Raw genomic sequence first — 26,713 nt, 5'->3', positions numbered from 1 at the left:
AGAAAGCAAACATATCGCATTGCCGGAGCTATTGGGTCTTGATACATGCGAGCTAAGCCTAATGGCGACCACACGGGGGTTAACTTTCGGAAGACGATCGTTACAACCCATCGATGGCGCGGCGGGGGAAAGAGAAGACGCGCGCTGAAGAGGTGAGAGTGAAGAGGAAGGGAGTGATAGAAGGAAAGGGAATGCTAGCTATGCGCGAGGTATAAAAGTCAACACTATTAATGGATATTTCATGGTACGCGCGTACAACGAGCTAAGCCTAATGATGACGAGGGGGTTAACTTTCTGGCGACGACGTCCCGTTGCTGGCGCGCGCGTGGGGTTGCGTATGGGGGGAGTCATCGTATACGAGGGAAATGGAGTGGTATAGAGAGAGAAGTGCAGAAAGGATGAGACGATGAACAGGAGGAAGTAAGACCGTTATACGCGAACGACGCAACCTTCGGTGACCCAGCGTTGACCTTCTCGTCGGGACCAGAGAGGCACGCCGGGGAGGCCTTCTTTCTTTTTCGTATCTACAGCCGACGCAAACGTGCGCTTTCAATATAGGCGCTGAAGGAAGATCGTGCCGAAAGCGGGCGAGGGAGGAAATGGGGTGGGGGGGTTCGCATCGTTTCTCGGCAGCTTTGGGTCGCGTTGCGCAGGCATGCGTGTTCTTTCACGCGAGGATGTCTTTTCTTCCCTAATAACCTCGGTCGACGCTAAAAGCGCGCGGCGCGTGGAGGCGTTTAGTATACGAAGCGCGTGCTGAGAGAACGGGACGTAACGGTATAGAAAGGCGGGCGGCGTATAGTGTATAAGCTCGGATGATCGTGGCTTCTGTCGTTACACTGTTGTTTCCAGGGAAGAAAAAAAAAATACGAGGAGGTGGGCAGACAATGGGTTCCATCGCCAACTTTGGATGCGCTGGACGACACGACACAACACTTGGTGCTTCAGTTTTTTCCGTCGTTTCTTTCTTTCTTTTCACGTCTCTTCATTTGTTTGTGTTTCTACGGGATGCACCAGCCTGCATGATATAGACACGCTTCCGTGGGCAACCAAAGGCGGCGCTGCGGACGCTTGCTGCTTCTTTTTCTTTTTCATTGTCGTCTGCTTCTGCGTTATGGCGATGCGAATGTGGCGACGCTCAGTGGCGGATTGCGAACCTCTTGAAACAAGAGCCCCTCAGGGGAGGACTTCTGGAGTTTTGCGCCGGGGTATTATGTCGCTATTGTTGTTTAACGCTGAGTGGTGCTTCACCTCGTTGGCCTTTCGAGGCTGCCTCCGTTCTTGCATTGTGCGCGGCGCGCGTTACCGACAATGAGCTACCGTCGTGCCGACATCGTTGCTGTGGCCGGTGCTTTGGCGTGTCGTCGTCTGCTTATTTTTTGGCCTCTTTTCGTCTGCTTATTGCTTGGTTGCCTGTTTAGACTTTGCTTATAGGCGTCGTTTTTTGTTGCCGTCTGCCTGCCTACTCTTTCGTCATAGCGTACGTAGTATTTTTGTTTCAGTCGGCTGTGTAGATTTCCGTTGACTATTAGGATGGAAGTCTGACAACGACCTCTTATATGACAGCCGCATTAATGACCTGCAATAAAGGAATGCTTGCAGAATTTACTTAGATTTATCTATTTATTTAAATAACATTATTAAAATAAATGTTTACTTAAATACATATGACAGCGTCATTAATGATCTGCACTAAAGAAAGCTTAAACGATTGATATATGATTTTCCTCAACGTCATTCTGATATTGATCATTAACGTTTCTATTAGCAAATAACATTTTGTATATGTTGTTAATTGAACATTTAAGCTCGGAACTAGACCTATATCAGAGCAGCTCAATGTTCATGGCAAGTGATGCAAGAAGCACATACTCCTTACACAATGACGACTGTCCCTCTTGAGTATCACTCTTGGCGACACACGTAGGCCTGAACAATCGTCGTTTAGTTATTGCACGAAAGTTATGTTATGCTGAACACATCGTTGCTGCAAGTGAAAGGTAAGGTGGAGAAAATGTTGACAGACACATTCCGACAGTCTCCTACGGCTAACACGAAAAAACTAACGAAAACAACTTATGGTATTGTCAGCGCTATCATGCGTCCAAAAATACGTACCTGAGTAAAAGAAGCCGCAATTGAGTACGCGTTATCAACGGTCACTTAATCTTCAGGTGCTTCCCACAGTTCGATAAGTGGATGATAACAGAGCTAAAGATCGTGAGTGCCCTATGCAGGAGAATCTACATGAAACTCTGTCGTGCTAACATTTCGGATGTATCCAGGTATGGTTACAGCTATGTAACTTTGGGCGTGGCTCGTCTGGCCCATTCCGTAGTTCTCGCCTGCGCATTCTTTGTTCGTCTGCTAGTACACGTTAACCGTCGTCTGTTCATCCATTCTTCTACCCATCTGCTTATGCTTTACCCCTCGCCTGCGTATTGTTCCTTCGTCGTCTGCTTGTTACTTTTCTTCCGTCTGCTAGTCCTTTAACCGCCATCGTCTGTTCTTTTCACCGTCGTCGTCTGCTACGCAAGCACGCCGGGAGAGGCGTTCATTGCATGCGGCGCAGACGTGCTACATAGTCGCCATAGCGACCGCGTGAGGGCGCTGCATGCCGGGCGGTCTTAATGGGAAATTGAGGCCAAACGGCGCGCGCGGGTCACAGTGTCGGCGCTGTTCAGTCGCTCTTACGTAGTGCATACGCGGTGCGTGCAACCGGCGAAAGTGGGAGCAGAGACTTACGGAGACACTGGATAAAGCGGCTGGAATGCGGACACGGCGGAGAGGCCTAGGCTATCAGCGCCCTCTTACCGGGCACTTGCATAGTTAAGGCGAGGCATAGCCTCCGCGTGCAGTAAATTAATTACGCGATTATCAAGTGTTACGCCTCGCACATCCCATCTGCGTTTAATTGTTATGCATTGTTCTTTGGGACAGTAAAGTGTACCATTAGATTAGTTGAAATTTGGAAAGTTTGGTTTCAAAACTGGTTCTGTGTACTTGAGGGGGAAAAAAAAAAAGCTAATAAAAGGGTGATCTGGGCAAGTTGGTATTGATTCACGACGAAATATTCTGAGCTAGAAACACATACAGATAAGTAGGAAGGAAATCACAACACTGCTGTCTTTTATTTAATGTTTGATTGAAACTGACAACCAGAATTACAATTTTTGAAGTTCGCGCTCTATAACTGTTGTGCCAGTACGTCATTATGACGTCATGAATTTAAAGGCATTTTCCTGCGTTTGTACCACTTTTTTTCCGCGAGTTTCCAAAACTCGCTATAAGCTGAGTATTTTTGGTTGATTTAGAATGCAAGGCAATCACTGTTTATTGGTAAACTGTTTAGACCGGAGTAGAAGTCACTGAAATCATGACGTCACAAACAGCCTGTGCGGGAACTCCAGGCGGCGCTGCCAACGTTTTTTTTTTTTTTTTCGTTTATGTCCTTTTCTGGCTTGTTATCTCACAGCGCAAGATAAGGTTTATTTCATTGGTGTCCACGAAGTGAAGTTTACCAAACAAGCTTCACTTCATATTTAGAGTTAGTATAATCTGCATTATAGGCGGCATTGTCTACGACCTCAACTGTGTTTTTTTTTCTTCTTCTTCTTCTTCTTCTTTGAAGCGCGTGGTGCAGTTTGCGTCAGAACATGAAGCGGCATCAGCTCTAGCCGTGTTTAATCCGCCATTTTATATACAGTATAGTTCGTAAGACACCTCGTGATTATTTTAGATCCTACATCTGTAGTCTGCCTAGCAACGTTCCTTCACAACAATTAGGCGTCTAACGCTTGCCGCTGACTCACCGACGCAGTTTAACACATTTTGCCACCATTACTGGCAGCACTAATCATTGCTGCATAACCAGTTTACAGTTACAAATTATTTACCCGCGACCGCCTGTAGTGACCTAAGAGAAGACGCTACGACATTAGGCTGCCTACAGAAAATACTGGTACAGCTTCGGTACAGTCGGCCTCAAAAGTATATGCCGTACATAGGTATCGTGATAAATGTGCATTTCTGCTTTGTTTAGGCGATCCTATTTAATGAATCACTTCGTAAGGTCGCAGCTACTACTCACTGATCTCACCACTTTCAGAGAGCATGCGTAGTGTCTCTGTCGGCGCCATGATGACAGTAGTCCTCACTGCTTTCCCCCAGTGCACTTGGGTGGTAACATCGAGGGAAACGCATTTTACTGTATATGGTAAACTGCATGATTGCACGTTTACACGAAGAGCAACTAGAGCTGCTCTTCACCCCGCTAAGGACTACTACTACCGGCATGCTTTGCGACAGCGGTGGCGTAGTGAAACTCGCCGCGGAATTGGTCTATAGCTCCATCGCGAATCCCCTACGTGTCCCGTAAACTTTTGCGTCCGAGTGTACGTCTCGATTTAGAGGCGCAGGACAGTTCTCAGAAGTGCAGCAAGGTGGCCGAGTTGATAAAATTGCGTAGCGACGGATAAACAGCGCGAAGAACGACGTGGATTTAACGAAGAAATGGACGTTCTCAAACACGTGGCAAGTCTATACAACCGGAGCGTCTATAGGATACCTACAGTGAATGCAAAATAGGTCGACAGTTTTCTTTTTTTTTCGTTCTTCCTTTTCTCTACGCCTTGTACGCGTCACGGATACGAGGCCTCGCAGCCCCAGACAGGTCCGTCAAATGGTTCTTTTGTCTGCCGCCGTCGGCATCGATGCGATGTCAAAACGAACAATTGCTCGAGATTGACGACACTATAAAGGCCTTCTCGTGAATGCGGTATTGTGACACGTGAGGCCGGCCTCAGCGTGCGCGACCTCGTCACCGAGTCACCGCGTTCATTTTAACTGTCGAGCTGCGTGCTCGTCGGTTTGTTTTTTCATACCTATAGCTCTCTTTAGAAGTACGAGAGTTTGCTACCTGGACGAACTTATTTAAACGCGCATTTTTTAAAGCGATAGCTTTAAGGGCCCCGTTACGCAGAAAGCACGGCGTCGCCGGCGTTGACCGTGAGCGAAAATTGTCTACCAATCATAGAGCGGCGCACGCCGCGCACTCTTCTCGGTTCTTTAAACCATCACCAGATGGCACCCACCTCCGCGCATCTGCGGCATGCGGCGGCGCCGGCCGTGCGGGGGAAAGAAAAAAGAACCAGAAAGCTCGCCTTCGTACATAGCGTTCACCGCAAGCGCTTCCCGGTAAATATTACGGTTGCATAAGTTGCAGTTGCCGGGAAGCGTGAGAAGCAGTCAAGGACCTTTGAATGCTATCGCGTTCTACTCTTAAAGGCGAAACTTTTCTCCAAAGTTTTTTTTTCTCCCCAACAATTTGTGAAAGGAACAAGCTCCTTTAGGAAATTGTCTCAGCCTGAGCAGCGTTGTGCGTGGTTGTTGCTTTCTTTTTTCTGTTTGCGGTCGTTTATACATAACTCATCCTGACCACAATGGCTATCTATTGTTATAATTAAGCAAGCTTTTTCAACATTGTCCAGCGCATAACATGCATAACTCCGAAATGAAATTGTCATATACTCCCTCATCGCTCTGTATATGTAATATCTGTAATTTTAGTGCTATTACTCCTACGTCAAATGGCGCATAAGTGTTTAGAAGGGTAAATAAGTAAACTTTGCATTTCACTGAAGTTTTGTCAATATTTCTAATTTGTGTTCTCGCGCGAAAGCATATCTGGGAGAGGGGGAGGGAGGAGTATTCTGTAAGTGTCCACCTAGTGGACATGTCCATTTCGTCTGCCGCTGAAGTTCTGATTTTCCTAGTGTTGCTAGGTCCAATACATTTTCGTAAGTCTAAGGCAATACTATTGCCTGTAAGACAGGTAAACAAAAACGGCAATCGGCTAACTTTTTCTGATCAATTTCAACGAAAACAAACGACGAGCCAGCCCTTCTGTATTAATTCAGATAAGCCATACTGGGGGGGGGGGGGGGGGGGGGCGGTATTCTGTAAGTGTACATTTCGTCTACCGCTGAAGTTCTGATTGGCTGGGCTGGGGTATACGGTTAAGAAGGAGACAGGCGCCCATAGCCAATCGGCAGTTCAGCAGCAGACAAATGACATGTCCCCTAGGTGGACCCTTACAGAATACACCCCCCTCCCCCCTTGGTGGATGCTGAATCCCTATAACAGTGGACTTCTGTACACAGTGGGTGAAATGTATTTAGAACTCACGGAGTCGCTCCCAGCGCTGCTCGGAGAATCCGTCAGACTCTTCGTTCTCGGGTATGTAGTAGTTGACGTTGACGCAGTCAGTCTGCACTGGGGACATGAAGGTCTCCACTGCAAAGAGGGCACAAGAACAATCCATTATATTCACCGAAGAACGAGTGGCACGGCTTCGCAATGTGAAATAAGTTCAGTAGAATATGATAGCTTATGGTAACCTCTGCTGTCGGGCTAGTTGGTGCAATGGCTAGAAACGGTTTGAGGCACAAAATAAGACAGGGACTAAGAACTCCCGGGCTAAGACTAAGAACGGACTAACACTGTCCGTGTCTATTCTTAGTCAGTGTCTTATTTTGCGCCTCAGACCGTTTCTAGAGTATGACGGTCACTGCCTGTTTTAGCTTTGTGCGCTCTCTGGTTAAAATATGCGTCACAAGATGTTGGTAGCAGCGTTGGTGCTGCCGCACACCTATCCGGTAACCCGGTATCCCGAAAACAGCAATGTGTTTACCCGACTAGCTAAAACTCTCTGCTACTACCACCGCGTGCCTGTGGTGCTGGAAGCAACCACTGCAAACTGCCGAATCTTTAAGCAAACGCAGTGAAGCGAAGTTCTTCTCTCAGCAAACGCCTACAACCAAACAACGCGCACTGCCGCCCCTCAGTTACCTACAAGATCTCAGATGTTTTACGCGACTCTCCTGAATTGCCCTTAGGTAATTGTCCAGATTCCTGACACTGGCCCAGTCGGTACAGCCTCTAGTCCAGGTGTAAGGTCTGGCGACACTCACGGGGCCGAATAACCACTGACGACTTAGAAGCACATAGCACGCATGGTGAGTATAAGGTGCATTCTACTCGTATGTTTCTGCTAAACTGACCTGATCGACTCACGGTTATAGACATCTTTACTGGTATGAAAAGACACGCTAAGGCGGAGTAATTTCCAGCCTATAGCCTGCCAGTCTAACCCTGCCTCCAGCAACAACACCGCCACCAACACGATCACGTGCATGTCTAGTTGTTGAAATGTTCTAGAGTTTACTAAACTTTTATTTCTTTTTTTTTTTTGTGCAGCAGTTCGCATCGTAGAGATCGTATCCTATATAGCGAAAGAAATATTTGTGGAAAGGCAAGAAGAGAGCTGAGTTTAAAAAATTATCTGTTTCGTTAAAATTCTGAAAAATTTAGTACGGCGGAAAAACACAGAATGAAATTAAGATTGCTCCTTTTTTTCGATGGTAAAGCACTTTGCAATTCAATAGTTTGTTAACACGAACCACGGATCTTAAGGGCGAATAATAAACATAAAGGTAAAACACAACCAGCTTGCTGGCATCAGCCACCAATCCTTTTAAAAGAGGATGCTCATAAAATCCACCCATCGGTCCACTATTCCTCCACTATAATTAATCCATCCAATCATACATCCAATCAATATAATCAACCCGATCCACTTATCCGTCCAATTCAAATCATCCGCCCTTCGTTCAATCTATTCCGTCCCATTCGTTTATACCCTACAATTAATCCATCCAATCCAATCCATCAGCCCAATCCGTCTACGTGCCCTCAATTCTAATCCTCCGCCGTTCATCCAATAGTCCATCTCATTCGCTTATTGTCCAATCCAATCCATCAGTCCAATCCGTCCACCCTCCACCTAATCCAATCAGCCCAATCCAATACGTTGACCCTTCATTCAATCTACACTAATCAACCCCTCAATCCACCCATCCCATCCACCGATGATGATGATGAAATAAATTTTAATTTTCGAGACGGTGTTCCCGAAGCTGTGGATCACTCTAGGTGTGAGGGTCCCTCATTCCAGGAATCCTCTGGCCGCGATAGCATCTCGGGCTCTGGCGACAAGACGTCGTTGTTCGTCCAGGGCCGGGGTGGAGATCTTGGCCTCCCACGTCTCGGCGAGGAGGTTCACGTCTTCGGACGTTGTATGTTTGGTAACGGCGTCTTCGGGGCGCCACGGGCACTCGAGTAGCAAATGAGCCAGAGTGTCTGGCACGGCGCAGATCGGGCAGTTGTAGGTGTGTAGTGTCGGGTGGATGCGATGCATGAGGATCCCATGGGTGTACGTGTTGTTCTGCAGTCTTCGGAATGCGGTGCTTTCCCCTTTGGTCAGTTTCGGATGAGGTGCCATGCACCGAAAAAAAAACAAAAAACATTTCGACCAATTTTCGCGTCGGTCTTAGGGAATCACGCAATGGCCCACGACCGTAAGGCGCTGCAAGAGGACCGACCAAACAAACTCTCGCGTTCACACTGATCCCCGGGTATACTATTCGCAGTCACTTTTTCTTCTGCACGCGCCGGCGGCGACACCTCGTGTTGGAGAGAGAGAGAGAGAGAGAGAGCGGCGAGGATAGGCGAGAGCGACGCGGCAGCAACAATGGGGACTCGAATCGTGTTTAATAAGGCGTGTCCGAACGCAGTGGTGGCCCGAGCGAACCGCGTACCGTTCGCACGCCCGTGAACGCCAGCGGCGGGCAACCTTCGACGCAGCGGTGCACACAGCCCCGTACACCATGCGCGCATACACACACACACACATGCCCCTTCGGCGCTATATTAGTATTCGCAGTAACCCCGCTGTTGGTCCAAGGGCGCGCGCACAGCGTGTTTTGTCGCATGCCGCGGGGCGGCGGCGAGGAGCAGTCGTGTGACCCGGAAGTCCTTGCGTGTGCAAAAGCAAGCAGCCTCTTTTTTTTTTTTTCCGCGTTGTATACTGGGCTGAACCATATATAGGTTACAATGGCAATACTGCGTGGAGCAAGGAAAGAACTGTATAGGAGGGAGTGCGTAGCACGATAAATATTGAAAGCCAGAAGGAGTCGAGGGATTCCTTCGGGCTTCAATCACGATCATGACCCGACACGTCATGATCACGTGTCGACACGTGTCGACACGACACGTGATCATGTCGAGGTTGAATTTGGTGTCTTCCACCGGGCCGCGCTATTGGGACTGCAGACACATCGCGCGGGCGCCGCCGCTTTGGCAACTCTCGCAATATTCTTAGAACACACACACGCACACGCACACACACACACACACACACGCACACGCACACGCACACACACACACACACACACACACACACACATCAGCAGCAGCAGCAGCAGCAGAAGGAATTGCTTGGCGCACGTACGAAAAAGCGTCCGTAAAGATAGGCTTCGCTTTAAAAGAAGAAAACAGTGACTAAGTAAATCAAGGTCAGCATATCGGGGTTGTTGCAGTCCCGTGCAAACAGCAATCGATTACTTTTGCTTCTGTGGACAATGCCTTAGCAGCACGCATAGACGTGGCAAATCAGTTTTGCGAAAACCTTGGAAGTTTCGTAAGATCCTTTTTGTCAAAGCCGGATCGTGCGTTTGGAGTGGCGAATCGAGTAAGATTCGGGTGTAGCAACGAACGCACGACGATTGAGCCTATATAGATGCACGGACAAACCGCCCCGTCAGGCGTGGACTGAGAGGGAAGGGGGGGGGGGGGGGGGTCACGCTCTTGAACTCCCGCTAGGTAGCGCCTCGGAACATCATCGTCGCCTCCACGCTGTGCAGTCACGGCCGCCCATTATCGTCTCGGAAAATGACGCAAGCGCAGCCGCCGGAAATGGCAGTTACACACACGGCAAACCCGCGGATGCGTTTCTCGTTGTTGCTGTGCTCCACTTCCGTAAACACTGCGGCAAGATCTTATTTCCGTTTGTGTTTTCTTTCTCTGACTTTCTTTTTTTTTTTCACAGCGTCAGCTGTTTAAGGGACAAATGGCCTGCAGTAAGTTTAGTCTAGACCAGCGAAGTATTATAGGACACTCTTTGAAAGCCAAAGCGCCAGAAAACGAAACTATGCGATGGAATCGTCTGGCCGGAACTTTCCGGCACGTTTCTGAGTGATTCCGAAATACCTCACCAGTTCTTGACAGGCTGTTGGTCTATTTCCTTCTCTCCCTCTTTTCACAGCGTCAGAAGTTTAAGGGACAGTAAATAGCTGCAGTAAATTAGTCTAGACCGGTGACGTATTCTAGGACACTAGTTCAGGGACAAAGAGCCACAAAAAAAAAACGAAACAATGAGATGGAATCGTTTGACCGGAACTTTTCAGCAGTTTCTGACGGATTCCAAAATCTCGCGCCAATGCTCAACAGGTATTGAACGCTCATATAATTAATTCAAGCATATCCTAGTCGAAATGGCAGCCACACACATGACAACCCGCGGACGCATTTTCGGTCTTCCTTCGGTCCACTTCCTTAAACACTGCACGAAGATTTTATTTTGGCTTCTGATTTCTTTCTCTCTATTTTGTACAGCGTCAGCAGCAGGTAAATATGCAATAAGCAACAACACTATATTAATCTAGATTCACGGATTATTGCTGGGTACTCGTCCAGGGACAAAGTGTCAGAAAACGAAACTATGCGAAGGAAGCATTAAACCGGGAGTCCAGCCATTGCTGACGGATTCCGAAACCTATCGCCGATACCTCGACAGATATTTTTTTTAATTCATAACATAACGCAACCATAACTAGAGCTGGCCAAACCATGCGTAATGCATCAACCAGGTAACCGGTAGTGTGTTAAGGCAGCATAACGAGTACCGCGGGAGTGGAGCTGCAGTCGTGGACGACAGAGACCTCGGCGATGTGATGAAATAAGGAAATTTGCAGGCATAGGATCGGTTCTGCTGACTAAACACATCCCTGCGTAATCAGAGGTCGCTGGGAGAGATCTTCCTCTAGTCAGTCATCATCATCAACCTATATTATGTCCACTGCAGGACGAAGGCCTCTCCCTACGACCTCAAATTAACCCTGTCTTGCGCTAGCTGATTCCAAACTTGCGCCTGCAAATTTGCTAACTTCATCACTCCACCTAGTTTTCAGCCGTCCTCGACTGCGTTTTCCTTCTCTTGTCTTCCCTTCGCTCCAGTAGTGGAATTACAATTGGGCCGATGATGATTAAGAAACCAAGCAAGCAGAATGCATTCGCACAATGACAAACCAAAAGCGTCAAAGCCACGTTTGCGAGACAATGGACGCCTCCCACAACGTGAAGTACGAGGTTGTAAGTGGAAGTTTATCGCACTCGGAAGGGAGCAAAAGGCAACCGGCAATCTGCGAAATTGCCCACGCTTTTAGGAGAATCGCCCGCACTCTATCGCTCTGCTGTTCACAGCGATGCACGCATGCCTTGATCTGCAGAATAATATAGTTTTCTAAAAGGAACGAATAACACCGTGGCCGCGTATCGCCCGCACTTGGCCATCAAGCAAAGAGGTTGGCCCGAAAGCCCTGGCACCTAAATTCCCCGTTTCTTGAGCCCAACGTGCGAAAAGCAAAACGAAAAAGAAAGGGTAGAGACCGCGGGAATTCAACCCATTTATAGAGTGCGCTGCTATAGCGTCGAAAAACACAGAACCGGACTTCTTTTTTTTTTTTTTTTTTGTATTGGCACAGGAATGTCGTCTTTCTTTCTTTTTTTTTTTTTTTTCATACACACCCGTACACACACAAGCTCCACTCCTATGTAATTTGCGCCTCTTTCAAACGTCTGCAGGCTCGCTTCGGTCGTGTTCGAGCTAGCAGACGGCTTTTAAACGCAGACGACGCCATATTTCTTTTTTTTTTCACCCACGGAACAGACGGCCCGAAAAAGCAGACGATCTCTCCAAAATGGTTTCTGCATCCACTCCACACAGATCATACGTCTCGCTTTTATTTATGTCTTCACCGTATTTTTGTTTTCATTACCACCACCCCTTCGCCTTTCTTGTCTTTAGCCCCGAAGTCTGCGTGTCTATATATAAACTCCCAAAATACGCCGCATGCTTATGTACTGAGCGCGCAGGAGGCCGCACATTTGCTCTCGAAAAACGCCGAAATTCAGGGCCACTGGAAATGGGGTTCCCAGAAGAGAAACACACTCGCACACACACACGTAGATGGGAATGAAATTACGGCTCGACGAAGCAACTTTGAAAACGGGAATGGACTTAGCCACACCGCGCCAAACCTCCTTTTCAGAAGGCAAAAAACATATAAAGAAACCAAGCAAAAAAAAAAAAAAAAACAACAACATAGGTGTGTAGTCAAAAGTATGTACGCTAGAAGAGAAACGCCCCTTCTCCCCCCAAAGAAAGTAAAAAAAAAAAAAAATAGCACAGAAAAGCAAACAAACATGCTGTTAATAGCAATGAAAGATGTGAGAGAGGGAGAAAGAGAGACAAAGGGTTAGGCTTAGCTCTTTCTCTTTCTTTGTGTCGCCCCCTCTCGGCCACTTCGTCTCGCGTGAGGTGCCGTAAGTGAGCGCCACGTCGCGGGTGAAACTGCACGCGTCGCTGGGCTCGCAACAGCCCCCCGCGAGGCACAGACCGAGAATGAAACTAGCACCAAGGACAATGGAACGGCACACCACCGCCGACGTTACTGCTTCGCCCAAGGAAGGACCGGGGTCTCTTTCATGCCGAGAGAGAGCTCCCTTTCTTTTTATTATTTCTCCTCTTATTTATTGTTTGTCGCCCTGTCTTTTCTGACCGGGCTCTGAAACGTGTGTACTGGGCTCCACCGCCAGACCCCGTTATTATATGACGCGGTGGCCTCGCTTCTTCGCCTGAATGAAGAAGAGCCAGGCAGCTTTATACTATGGCAGACGACGCGCACGAAGAAAAAAAGCGCCGCTGAGCAGACGACCAAGAGAATACAACAAACGGTGGGCAGACGACGAAGAGAATACAACAGACGGGCGGACGGCGAGATGTGCCGGTTCGAGGGTATTCGCAACAGCAGACGACAGAAGAACGAAAAGCAGACGAAAACGGTTCGAAACTGGATAACACAAGAGAGCAACGGGAGGAAAAGAAAGCTTGAGTCCACGTGTCTTTCAGCGCCGTCTCCGCAGCGATGCGCGTACGCGGACAGCGGGTCGCAGAATTACGTTTTGTGGGGAGAGCGAGAGAGAGAGAGAGAAGTGTGAAAAACCTAAATCACTCCTGATGGCGGCTGGCTTGTCGCGTAGTTCATTGTTACGGCAGGTTATTCTGCGCTCGTTGCGTCGTGCGGTTACGCGTAAAGTGCTTCGCGCAGGCGCACAGCGCAGTTATGTGACAGGGCGGAGCATTCAGGCGCAGGGGCGTGTGGTCGGTGTATATAGCCGTTTCTTTTGTGGCCTAAATGTCGACTGGACACGAAGAGCTGCTTAGAAGCTCGACCCCGAAGGGGGTAGGGCGATGTTCGCTGTCGCGTCAGACGCATCCGGGTCTTGTTAGGAGTTGCGGAGAAAGTTCTGTCCATTCTTCCTTGCCTCTATAACGCGTCATTCCTTTCTTCTTTAGTAAGGATCGTGGAAGACATCCGTGTCAGTGAAAGAAAACGAAGTTGAAATGGAAAAACGTCGAGCAAGTAGCACGGAAGCGAGAGATTGTGGCAAGAACCTGGCACCGTGCGATGGTTACAATAAAGGGATTACTTAAGAAAAAGAGGAACGCGGGCTCGCAGGGACTTGGATCAGACGTGTCAGGCGAGACGTGTATAACGTGTATACCCGTCTCCGTGACGTTCGAGCGACAAGTGCGCGGGTCCGTATCAGCTGCCAAAGATCGCGAACCTGTCAAGTCCGCGCCTCATGGGAGCGTGACGTTCTTCTCGGACTAGTCGAGAAGTATCGTCTTCACGAACCAGAACAATATGAGTTCATTCTGTTTTATTTTATTTTTTTCTTGTTCCTTGGCTTTTGGTTACAGAAAAAGTGGACGATCCATGAAGCGCGGTTCTCAAGCCCCACGGATGCCGCTGCAAGTGACATATATAAGGTGTCCCAGCTAACGTTAGCCAAGGATACAATAGTTAAGAAAACACGGCGGTCTTAAAAACATCGTAGGGCTTAAGATCGCGTATATTGCGCCGTGTTTTTTAAATGCTTTGGTTCCCTGAACAGCTTGGTTAACGTTAGCTGGGACACACGGTAGTCTATAGATGAAATTGAAGAAGGGGGAACGGAGAGGGCTCAAATTTTGTTGGACACAACCATCTGAAGCCAGCAGACAACGAAGCCAAAGAATTTTTATTTGAAAAGTGTAGTAATGCAAAAGTGTGTGTGTGTGTGTGTGTGTGTGTGTGTGTGTGTGTGTGTGTGTGTGTGTGTGTGTGTGTGTGTGTGTGTGTGTGTGTGTGTGTGTGTGTGTGTGTGTGTGTGTGTGTGTGTGTGTGTGTGTGTGTGTGTGTGTGTGTGTGTGTGTGTGTGTGTGTGTGTGTGTGTGTGTGTGTGTGTGTGTGTGTGTGTGTGTGTGTGTGTGTGTGTGTGTGTGTGTGCAAGAGGGAAACGAAAGTGGACGAAAAAAAAAACAACTTGCTACCGGTGAGAGCCGAACCCACGACCTTCCGTACTGCGGAGATGCGTTGCACGTACGCCGTATCGTACACTAATAAACGACCTGAAGGGTTTCACTTTATCTTTCCCCCCTGGGCGGCAAGTTGTCCTCGTCGTCCACATTCATTTATATGACAATTCAACGTTGCGGAGAAGATATCATACATACTCGTTGCCAACATTTCCAGTCCACAATAAATAAAAAGCAAGTACCTGTCATGACGTGACAAGTACGCGTCGCAGACGGAAGGGCAGTATGGGGACGCTGGCATGATGAGCGGCATCGGAGCCAGCTGTGGAAGCAGACGACGACGAACACGTTAGCAGTGGCGCGAGCGCGTCTCTGTGACCACGTGACGTTTTACTCACGGAAGCATTGATCGACACGTTCTTTTTGTTTTAAGTTTGTTTGAAGGTCACTGTGCGATGAGGCATATAAGGCTTTTCGCCTTAAAAATAAATGAATAAACGTACGCCCAAGCTGAATACACTATAACCACTGCGTCCTCGTCTTTGAGATTTGTGGACGTCTTCTGGCTAGCGAAATGATATGGATTGAACAAGCGAACGTCGCGGCGTGAGGCAGTGTTTTATAGACGTGAAGAAACCTGCCAGGGCAAAAATAATCGGTCCGGCTTTCTCTCCGTGTTCTCGTGTTTTGAAGAACAAAAGAGAAAGTTTGATCTAAAAGAAACGGAAACGGACAGAGCCTACGTCGGAATTGTCGTTTTCCGGTCAAGCTGCAGATGTGGAAGCGTGCGCGTGATGAAAAAAAATGCAGCGCTAATCCGCAACACACGAGAGTACAGAAACGGAGGCAACAGGCGCGACTTGTGCTTCTTAGTTCCTTGTGTCATGCGTGTTAGCTGGAGTTGCAATATACGCGCTTCACCGAGCACACATCAAGCGTTCGCACATCGGGGCAAATGCCCATAACATTCGAATAACTATCAGCCGGAGCAAAGCCGGGAAATATATCTATATATATATCTCTATATATATATATAACTATATATATTACGCCATTAATTCTACCATTACTGTCACTTCGCCCCCAATGGAGGCTGGTACCATGGAGTCATCATACTGATGCTGTATATTGTACTCGCAAATTAGTGCTGCCATTGTGCTTGCCATACAGACGCTCCACTTTCCATATTGTTATTGTACTCGCATGCTGACGTCAGTTTTTCTTTTTTTTTTTTTTTTTTTTGTGTGTGATGTATTCTTGACTAATCATATCGGCGATGGATCCAAACGCTCTCACAGACATTTTGTATGTATTTTATGAGCTAGCGTCGTTATTTATTTTTATGCACTGTGCTTGCCCCTCGGCACTAAAATCGGATGTCGGAAAAACAAAATGTTTCAGCTGCAAGCCCTTCCTCTGGCCTGTATACGTACAGTGCCCTACGCGTCGCGCTTCCTGGCACACGCCCTGTACCATTTGACGTGCGATATCGGCAGGAGCATTGGGCGCCACTGCGTAGTAGATGCTCACATCCAGCGAGTTTGTGGGTGCAGTAGCCCGACTGGAGGAAATCAAAACAGCGGCAGTTGGTCCAAATGGGTGGAGGACGAACTGTACATGCGCGCAGGCCGTGGAAAAAAAAAAAAAAAGACACCGAGGATATACGGTGTACGCACTTTCCGCGCATCGACGCAGCTCTTCGACGGCCGGTGTTGACGAGGAAGGAAGCCGAGGCCCGAAACGAGGCGGGTGACCCGCTTTTTCGAGCGATCACTCAGTGTATAGGTGTACACGTGCGTTGCACCAATATAGCGCGCGCGGAGGCTAAATGCGAGCCAACGGTAGCCAAGCTCCACCCTGCGATCGGCTCTGTATTACCACCGCCCGGAGTGTGCGTAGGTGCATGAAGCGAGAAAAAAAAAAGCAATTCGGCAGAGACACTTAGGACTGCTTACGTGTGGGCATGCGCAAGCATTATACCGTTTGTAGACCTCGGAACGTCTCGAACGCGCTCATGTTAAATACACTCATGACGTGGCGCCACCTCCTCCCTATTGGCTGCGCCGTCACGTGCCCTATGACGCACGCACTAGCGGCACACGTTTAGTTTTGTTTACAGGAACCTCCCTGAGACATTTGACGTCAATCCGTGCCTTTCTTGGCGTGGTTTTTGCACCGTCGGCCATTTTTGGTACCACATTTCGGTCACGCCGACGGATTTTCGCGCAATAGGTCATATAATGCTTTCGCATTAAAACAGGAGGGAGGCATTGCGCTACGCGATTGAAGCCAAACGACAGTCGGCCCAACACGTGATCGTCACGTTGTAGGGACCATGGTCACGTCAGCTCCTGGGTCTGTCCGCGGCAGATCACGTGACCCTCCAACACCGCGGCGCGTGGGTCTAGTCAGCTCGGCGGGCTGGGCCACACGGTCGGCGCATGCGCAGTACGAGTCACCCGGGATGCAGCACGCCGTAGGCGGCGCCAACGGCAACGGCGAGCCTCGAGTGTCCGTGCAAAATGCTGTCGCACTAAAAGATAAAAGTGCTATTCCTCGGCGTTCCTATAATAGATCCTACCCTGACGCAAAATGCAGAACATGTACAGATAGGTGAACACACTTCTGTAGAACGCGCGAACCACGTTCTCAGAACTGTGCTAGCGATATCTGAAGGCATGTGGCCCGAAAGCGGCTGTATATGAGATCACGTGACTTCACGTACAGTTTCCACCGATTGCTCTCGACCTGGCGGTCGGCTTAAGCTTCGTTATACCAGCTTTGGCGCTCAGGAGTGTGTTCTAGACAAGTGTGTTGACCTCTGTACGTATGGACACTGTGGTGGTCGGTCTCGCGCTTTCAACGAAGTCAACGAAACCCAACACCAAGCCAACTAACCTAGTAGCCCTCTCCACTCTATTCCACCCCTTTTTTATGCACTGTGCGCACGCGCTAAAGAAGCATTCTTCGAGGAAGCTCAAGAAATTGCCCAGTTCCTCGGTCTCGACTCATAAAGACGGTCAAACTATGCGCGTACGCGCCCGCCAAGCACGCATGGTTCCCGGCTGGGAAAAAAAAAAGCTTTCGCCGAATAATCGCATCCTCGACGGGGGTGAACGCGCGCTTTTATTGCGGTCGTATAATACGAGACCTTCCCGTAACACAGTGTGTTGTTCCACGCACAGTCTTGAGGAAGATCAGCGGTCCATAAAGAACCGAAGGTTGGGGAACGTAGGTATATATGCGTCAGCGAACTGTTCCACTGCTGCCAACACTGACGGTTTCTTAGGTGTATACTGCGCTGCATTTCAGAGAAAAGACCAACCCAGCCTTTGTATTTTTTACGAGGCCGCCACGTTTTCGCTTCCCGAACGTGCAATTTCGCTTTCGTAGCTACGTATGAGTGGCGCAGATATGGCTTAGAAGCGAGCAAACGAACGCGAAAGAGGCACGGAACACTGCGTTTTAAGAATTGGGTCGAAGGGTCTTGCCGCGCGAAATACCTCTTTGTCAGTGTCACGCTGACGTGTCTATAGACCGCCCGGAGCCGTCAAGTTTGCCCTTGAGAAGCGGCCGGCTGTGGGCGTTATTTTAGTTATACGGTTTATATCTAAAAAAAAGTATGCACTAATGAGTCATGATTTCATTATATATAATATATATATATATATATAATATATATATATATAGACGCCCAACTGGGGCATAGAGTAAGCGGGACGATGCGTGAAAGTTACACATAACAATCATGAGTGAAAAGAGCTAATTTAAACAACTTAAATAATGTAAGCGCAGCAGGATCAATTGACGTAAACTTGAAGCGGACAATTAACATACACAGCAAATACATTAGTAAAAATGCAGTTAGCATTTTTATAGTGAGCAGTACAATGAAGATACCATAACACTACAAGCAAGCCTTCTATACATACGACACGATCATCTCTATCTATCTATCTATTCTATCTATCTATCTATCTATCTATCTATCTATCTATCTATCTATCTATCTATCTCTATCTATCTATCTATCTATCTATCTATCTATCTACATGTATGTATATATACTGCATTGCGAAAGAGGAATGCCACGCTACAACAAAGTATGCGACGCAAAAAAAAAAAAAGGAAGAAACAAATGAAACGAAAATAAAGAACTGCAATGAAAAGAGAACACACAGCTGTCTGTTGTTCTCGGTCAGAACGCTTAAGCGCTCGAGGAATGCGAAAAATGAGACGAGCCTGGGAAAACAGCTCGAAGCCTTGAGGGAGGAAACACGGAATATGGTGTGCGTATAAAGCGGGCGAAATTTCGAGGAAAAGATAGTAGAAAGGAAGTATCCTTATAAAAAAAAAAGGGGGGGGGGGGGAGGGGGGGAAGGTTGGAGATGCCGTTAGCCAGTCATCAAGAGATGCCGGCTGGACATCAGATCCAGCAGGCCAGCGCGAGGCGGCCGGTCTACAAAAAGGAGATACGGCTATGGCTGTGTGCGGACCGAAATCCGTCTCTTCAGGGTTAACTACGGAGAAAAGAGGAAGTAGGAGAAACGAAAAATAAAAGTAAGGTAAAAAAAACAACAACAACAAGAAAGAAACCCAAAAGGAATTCCTTCTCTAAACCGGCCGCCGCTCGAATGTCTCGGTCGCCCGCGAGGTGCAGGGTACCGTGTTTACTCGTACAAAACCCACACCCCCCGCTTTATACGTCTAAAGCTTGGCGGAGAAAGAAAAGAAAAAAGGTTCACCAATGATTCGATTTCTTTTTTACTGATATGAATTTTAAAGGAGAGATGGCGCCGTTAGTGAGAACTTACTTTCGTTCGAGGTAGGTTCGATAAGTAAGTGAAACATACTTGCAAAAAAAAAAAAAAAAAAGAATGTTCCACTTAATAAGAAGAACATGTCATTGAGCTTCGGCTATTCGGTCAAGCTTCTTGCCGCTATTGCTGTATGATATCACCCTCAATAACATATGCTGCACTAAGTGGAACATTATAATCTCGTCACACGTACATAGATTCCACCAGCTACGAGAAAAATATTTGCAAAAGTGTCCCACTTAGTGGAACTCATCTGGAATGAGAGGGTACCGCCGGCTGCTGGCTCTTCGCATGCAGGCAGACAAAACTAAAAGCACTACAAACGTTGAAAAACACCGAAAAAATGTCACGGACATTGACGAAGTTCCGCACACTAGTAAGCCACAATAGAGGGCATATGAAGGACACTCAGATAGTTCCTTAATCAAGTGATAGCGCACAAGAGAGTTCCGAGTCTCCCCCATTTCTAATGTTTTTTTTTTTTTTTTTCTGTGTATAGTCCTATGCTTCGTTGTATAAAATGCCTTGTTTAAATTAAGTACGATTTCTGCAAGCAACTCGTGCACGTTAAAATTTAAAATTATTTAATTTTTCCCCCTGACAGTTTTTAACTTTGGGACAACCCTATCGCGCTACTTATTTTGTACTTGCTCAAATGGAAACATTACTGAACAAATCTGCTGTAAATCTGCTGAAAGCACGCGTAGCAGTTGACAGTTTTTGCAGACAAGACGGCTAACGGCTAAGATTGGATTTTGAACGCATGTCGTTGTATGGGTATCGGTTGATGCGAACCCTGAAAGTGTCCTTAAGTTGCTGGAATAATAACACGCATGACAGCACCGAGTACGACCATATTTGGGAGCGTGCCGATGAGGCATATGTGTATAACAAGCTCCGTTGGGAGTGGTAAAGAGTTGGTGAACAGTTGGTAAGCAGGACTAATTGGTTCTCGCGCTGTTAGTCGTAGTAAACATGTTGTAGTTAACGTCGTAGTTGTAGTTGTAACGTGATGGAGTCAGCGTGTTGCAGTTAACGATGACGCTCATGGTTAACAACAGCGGCAACGAACAGGGACGGAGAGCGAGTCAAGAACGACAGGAACACGACGCCGACTCTATCAACTGACGAATTTATTCGTGACTCTGCAAACTTCTATTGGCATGCACCTTCACGTGCTAATTAATTCTGGCCATTGAAAAACTTAGTTTCACCACATTTCTAGCATCTTTAGAATCGCGAAGAGCCTACAGCTGCAGAACACATCGACAATTTGGAATTCTTCAGTGAGTTTTGTACAGTGTGGACACCGTGCGACAACTCTCTCCTGCAGGAGCGTAATATGAACTGTGTCATGGCTCTCGCATACTTGGAATGCACCCATCCAGCCACTTGACATATATGTATATATGCCTGAGGAAAAAAAAATAATAATCGAAGAGAACCCACCACATGACAACATACTGACGTCGCGAGAGCAAACGCCCACTCATCTAGTCTACATTCCGAAAACTCGTTTTACTAAAACACTTTACGCGCATTATTCAAACTTGCCACGCAGTTCCAACAACAAGAGGCGTTTAAAGGTGTGTGCGACACACTTTGAATAAGTCTATTTCTGTCGCTGGGCTTTTTTTTTTCTTTATTTCTTTTGATGCACTACCTTGGCATGCCCAATTGTGGACACAGCGCCTATAGTGAAGGGAATGTGTGCGCATGTGTCCTCTTCACTTTTTCTTGTGTTCCTTCCTAAGTGTTTGGCGACGAACACGCGCCCTGCAGTGGCACGTCAGCTATAAAAAAAAAGGAACAGCGACAACGAATGAATTCGTCAGTTGTTGATCAGCGCCCTGTAGTTCTTGCATCATTCTCCGTGCCTGTTTGTCGCGCTGCCAGCACTGCTGATCCTACACAGCTCATACTACTACACCCCACCCTACCCTATAAGCTACTTTCCACTACTACTGCTACTACTACTATTACTATTACTGCTACTACTACTACTACTACTACTACTACTACTACGACTACTACTACTACTACTACTACTAATACTACTACTACTACTACTACTACTACTACTACTACTACTGCTACTACGACTACTACTTACAACAGCTACTTTAACTACACGACTTGTGTTACTGTCGATCTTGAGCCTGGCTCCGTCCCTGTTTATTACGCTTTTGTTAATTACGAAGCTTTATTGGCGACGAGCGCAACACCCGCGAGCCCGTAGAGCGATGAAGGAAGCAGCGGAACGTGATCAGGTGGGTGCTGAAATCTCGAACAAATGTTTGCGCACATAGTGCGTAACCAGTGTCCGGATTATTCTGTCGATCATTCGATCGTGAGATATCGTACGCGGTTTTAGACGGATAGACATATACTATGCACGCCACTCGCGCAAGAAGTCGCACCCAGGCGATCGAGATTCCGAAACAAACAAGCAAACAAAAAATTCACCGCCCACGCACCCAGTACAGATGGTAAAAAAGCGAAGCTGAAATGTGTGGCCCCGGTATGAGCCACACTTTTCTTTCTCTCTCTCTTTCTTTCTTGTCCCTGGCTCATAACCGCATATCCCTGGCTCATACCCGCATATCCAATGCGGGTATGCGCCACACGTGATTTTATTATCGTCAATCGTGACGTAACTGCATGACGAGCATGTGACGTTAATGATGTGATGACCTACCAGTCATGTTAGTCCTACATTCGTACCCTTCCATGCCAATTTTGGTATATTCCGGGTGAACGAGACGCGAGCTTTCGATAGGTTTTCGATAGGTTTATTTCCACCGGAGGGTTTCTGTGGCCGGACCGCGAGTGTTTCAGCCTATAGTAAACACTACTATACCCCACCTTACCAGACAAGACACAGCTTCGCTGTAAAGGACGCTGTGGCTCTTACGCGAGCAAATACGGTATATTTATATACTTTTTTTTTTTTTTCTCCCTGGAAAGGCTCTCGGCGCGTCGTTCGTGAGCAGCGTTCTCGTCGTCGCCTGCGGCCGAACCGACGAAGTGAGCGAGGCGCCCCCTGGCCGTCTTGGTCGTCGGCTCGCTAGGAATCGGGGTGACCTTGTTCGACGGCCGCCACCGCCTCGCGGGCTCTATAAAAACCGGCATTTTAAATGCGTGCAGCGCTGCTGAGAGTAGCGCATCTCTTCACTGAAACCCTCGTAAAGATGCACGTTAATGAGTTAACGGTACCTACAACAGTCGAAGCAAAGTGCGATACGTCCTCTGTCTTGGGTATTTGGATGGAGGAAGCAAAGGACAGAACTAGAAGGAAACATCGCTCAACGCGATTGCATAGATCCATACGAGTCGGCCCAACACGTGGTCGTCACGTCAGTGCGCGCGTCATGTTTTAGTGCTAGGGCAGAGCCACTGCAGGGCTACCGGGGCAGCTAGAGAAGTGCGCCCCCCCCCCCCCTCCCCTCCATCGGGCTGAACACTGCCGCGAACCAAACATTCGCGGACAATACGCGTGAGTCTCGGAGGACACGTGTTGGGCCGACTTTCCGACGAAAAAAAGCGACCGGCTGGCTGCGTGGCTTATTTCCTTACTCCGCGGGTATTTGCGTGTGCGCACTAACTAGATCGAGTCCTGGGAGTGTTAGCCAGCGCCTCTGGCGGCGCTGGCTAACACTTCCAGTTGCGTGCGCGCAGCCGTCGGCGATGGCGGCGCGAAACGTAATACTGCACTCCCATTGGTGCTCTTTGCGCACGTCCACTACGCGTGCGTGCATGCGTGCGTGCGTGCGTACGCAACTTCGTACGTGCTGGGCAGTCTGCCCACGAGTATACACAGTAAGCAGGCTGAGTGCGGCGTACGACGTGCACGCCATTGAGACCGACGCAAGTTTCGACCGAGCAAGAAAGAGCAATCAAACCTCCGGGGCAGCTTCGGCGACCGGCTCCATTTCGCGTTGTAGCACCGAGCTAATTTCTTGAGAAATAAGTCAGTGGTTGCGTGCAAAAACGGAGTGGTCCGGGCTTGCGACTTAATCCCGTACCACCGACGATATCGCCATAAGGGTAGAAGCGGTGTTTAGTTGGTGGTGGTAGATCTAGCAAAGTGTGGCAATATTTAGTTATGAGTAATAGTTCAGCAGCGTAGTAGCAGTAGCAGAACGCACTAATGACGCGGTTTAACGGTAGCAGTCTTTAGTACGAAGCAGTGGCAAAAAAAAGTGCACCGCAACAACCTATGACAACTACGGCTACGTACTACTACGACGTAGTGCTGCTACCACTGCTGCTACTACTACTATCACTGTTTGCTAGTGCCACTGGTGTACATGCGAATGCCTTTATTCCCAGGGATGTCAGCACAAAAATCAACGCTGCTCGTAATGGAGTAAAAGAAGAGCAAAAATATCGCAAAGGCTTCACACGAACGAATGCATTATTCCCCCGGGGCGTTATAACTCGCTTATAATAAGCAGCTGCTTCGTCATACCAAAATTTTATTGCGGTTGAATAAGGCGTAACCCCGATTCGAATGCTTATCGGCCACTTCGAAAGCAACCGGTTCTTCCCTCAATGTTGCGGTATATAAGCGGTCAAAAACAAACAAACAAACAAGAGACTACCAACCGGGAGGCAGGAATGCCTAAAAAAAACTCGTTCCACTAATTACAGCGTCAGCCTGTAACAACACTCGATGCGCGGAACCGGACTGCATTCCCATTAGCGCGGGAAATATTTTCATCGCCGAACGACGTCGTGGTGCAAGGTGGACCTGACCTGCCTCGCACCTACGGTTATACGAAGCATTGCGCCGCTGGAGGGCATCCTCGTTACAGTGGCCGTACGCCCTCAGTGGTACCGTTACGGCGCATCGACGCCCTAGGCTTATATGTGTAATCGCCGGGCCACCGTTAACAAGTGGCGTGATAACGAAGGAGTCCTCGGCTATATCGATCAACATCGCGAAACGAGCGATACAGCAATGCCTATACGATCGCATTTGCATCGTAAGCTCGCGAGCTACGTCCAGTGCTCCGTTTAAAGGAGTTGTTCCGAGTCCCCGTTCTTATACGAGCTACGTGTTGGTAAACAAGCATGCACAGTGCAGACAACTAAGGGCAGACGGCCAACGTTCACGCTACTTCTTAAAGCGATAGCTTTATGGGCCCCGGTACGCAGAAAGCACGGCGTCGCCGGCGTTGACCGTGAGCGGAAATTGTCTACCAATCACAGCGCGGCTCGCGGCGCGTTTCTGTCAATCGTGGCTTGCTACTACTATCAATCGGTTGCTTGCAGCACCACCAGATGGCGCTCGCCTCCGCGGCAGCGGCGGCGCCGTCCGTGCGGGGGAAAGAAGAAGAACCAGAAAGCTCGCCTTCGTGCATAGCGTTCGCCGCAAGCGTGAGAAGCAGTCAGGGATCATTTCATGCTATCGCGTTCTATACTCTTAAAGGCGAAGCTTAAGCGTCTCTTAAGTTTTTCGGAAACTTGTCCACGCATCCATTAAAACTGCCATCCTATGACGTTGACGCCATACATTTGCCTACAAAAATTACTAGAAGGGAATATAGCGCTACCTGCCTGGTGGAGCAGCAAGTATACTTGACCTCGGTGATTGCGTATATATATACGCAATCTCATGGTTCAGCCTCCATGAAAACGAACGGTAGACGTGTGTGTGTGGATTTGCCTAAACTCCGTCCTTCCGACTCCAAAAGGGTTCTTAACTTCGCAAACTGACGCATTTCCGACAAAAAGTTGCGTTATAAGTGCGGTAATTCGCAACGACTGCTGATGTGCGCAGAGACGTTTTGCCTTCATGCCTTTAGAAATGTATGAATTCTATGCAAGCTTAGAAAAACCGCCACCGCGGCTACAAGAACGTCTGTGCCCACAAGCACCAATATCAGACAAATACACGTACACCCGTGAGCAAAAGTATACGGACCACAGGGTCGCCGAAAAAAAAAGATAATTTCTTCGTAATTAATACGCATAAACAAAAAACTCACGAGTGCACTAGAAAATTCGTAATGCCAAATTTGGACTGCAGTCTTTCATTTCAAGTTGAATTCACAGTCGCGTTTTCTCCCTAAACATCCTAGGACAAAGATGTTGCTCTTACCGCTGCTCTGTTTTTGCTCAAGTTTCACAGAAAGATTGCATTTTGCGGTCCGGATCGTTTAATATAATCCTTGGCACCGAAGAAAACGAGTTTTATCGCACAATCCCTGGTCCGTATACTTTTGCTCACGGGTGTACATATTTCTGTGCCGCTACTATCGTCTCTCGGATGCCTATCCAATGTGCACATTAAAGGGACACAAAAGACACAGGCTTAATCAGTTTAGGCTGATAAAGTATTCTTCTAAAACTCTATCTTGGTTACTTCGCCGTTATAATTTATTATTTGATACTGTTATTTGATACTGTTAGAAGTGTAATTTAAAGATACAGTACAAATTATTTCTCTCTTTAGCGTCCTTTTGAAAGGCAAACGCTACACCGAAGCAAGACGTCTGGAAGGCGTATTGTGAACGCTCATCAGCTCTTGCTTACCAAGGCTTTTCCTCACAGTAGAAGTGGCTTATTTGATATTCTTAGAAGCGTAATTTACAGATACAGCTCAAATTAGTTTTCTCTTTATCGTCTTTACAAAAAGGAAGAACGCCACACCGAGACACGCCGTCTAGAAGACGTCTTGAGAACGCTCAGCAGACTACTTGCACCTGGAGCCTGTTTCGCGTAGGTTCGTGCGCGCGCCCGTATAGATAATAGCGGACGCAGGCGATAGAACTCGAAGAGGGCCGAAGCTAGCGAACCGCGTCCCGCTAGCTGTTCTGGAGCAGCAGCAGCAGCGATTAGCGGAGCTGCTTGGCGCCACCACGCGCTGCCGATTCGGTCACGAACGAGGCGTCTCTCAACGACCACGTATACGCGCGTACACAGTGAGAGGCAGCGCGTAACTCAGACAACGGGAGGCTCCTCCCTCCCACCCCACTCCGCGCCATCCCTTCCCTGCCTTGACCGACGGACGCCTGGCGTATAGTACGCGCCTTGTAAGACTGGTGGCCTGCACGAGATGTGTGCTTGCCTGCCGGTGTCTTTCAGACGGTGAACAATGAGGTCAGATCGTGATGAGGTATCGAACGGCCACCGGGTAATGGACTGTCTTTCTATCGCTGCGTTATTGCTGGAGCGAACGGTATATGGGAGGCACTCAGTGGTGCACAAATTGACCATTACAGCTTGTCAGTATATGCAACGAATACATGGACGTGCGTTTTCTCCCTAAACATCCTAGGACAAAGATGTTGCTCTTACCGCTGCTCTGTTTTAGCTCAAATTTCGCTGAAGTATGGCATTTTGCGGT

The 26,713-nt window shown here is 48.1% G+C and overlaps 1 protein-coding gene across 1 annotated transcript in view; it reads right to left on the bottom strand.

The window, feature by feature from the left end:
* The window catches only part of LOC119453008 (transmembrane protein 114), a 104,208-nt gene that overhangs the window by 18,882 nt on the left and 58,613 nt on the right, over positions 1-26,713 (bottom strand). The window contains exon 2 of the mRNA XM_037714984.2: positions 6,187-6,294. Within this exon, the coding sequence (XP_037570912.1) occupies positions 6,187-6,294 (108 nt within the window). The remainder of the gene's footprint in view (positions 1-6,186; positions 6,295-26,713) is intronic.

The sequence above is a fragment of the Dermacentor silvarum genome, chromosome 5 (genome assembly GCF_013339745.2).
Source record: "Dermacentor silvarum isolate Dsil-2018 chromosome 5, BIME_Dsil_1.4, whole genome shotgun sequence".
NCBI lineage: Eukaryota > Metazoa > Arthropoda > Arachnida > Ixodida > Ixodidae > Dermacentor > Dermacentor silvarum.
The sequence above is the reverse complement of the archived record's forward strand: the minus strand, read 5'-3'. Positions and strand labels throughout refer to the sequence as shown.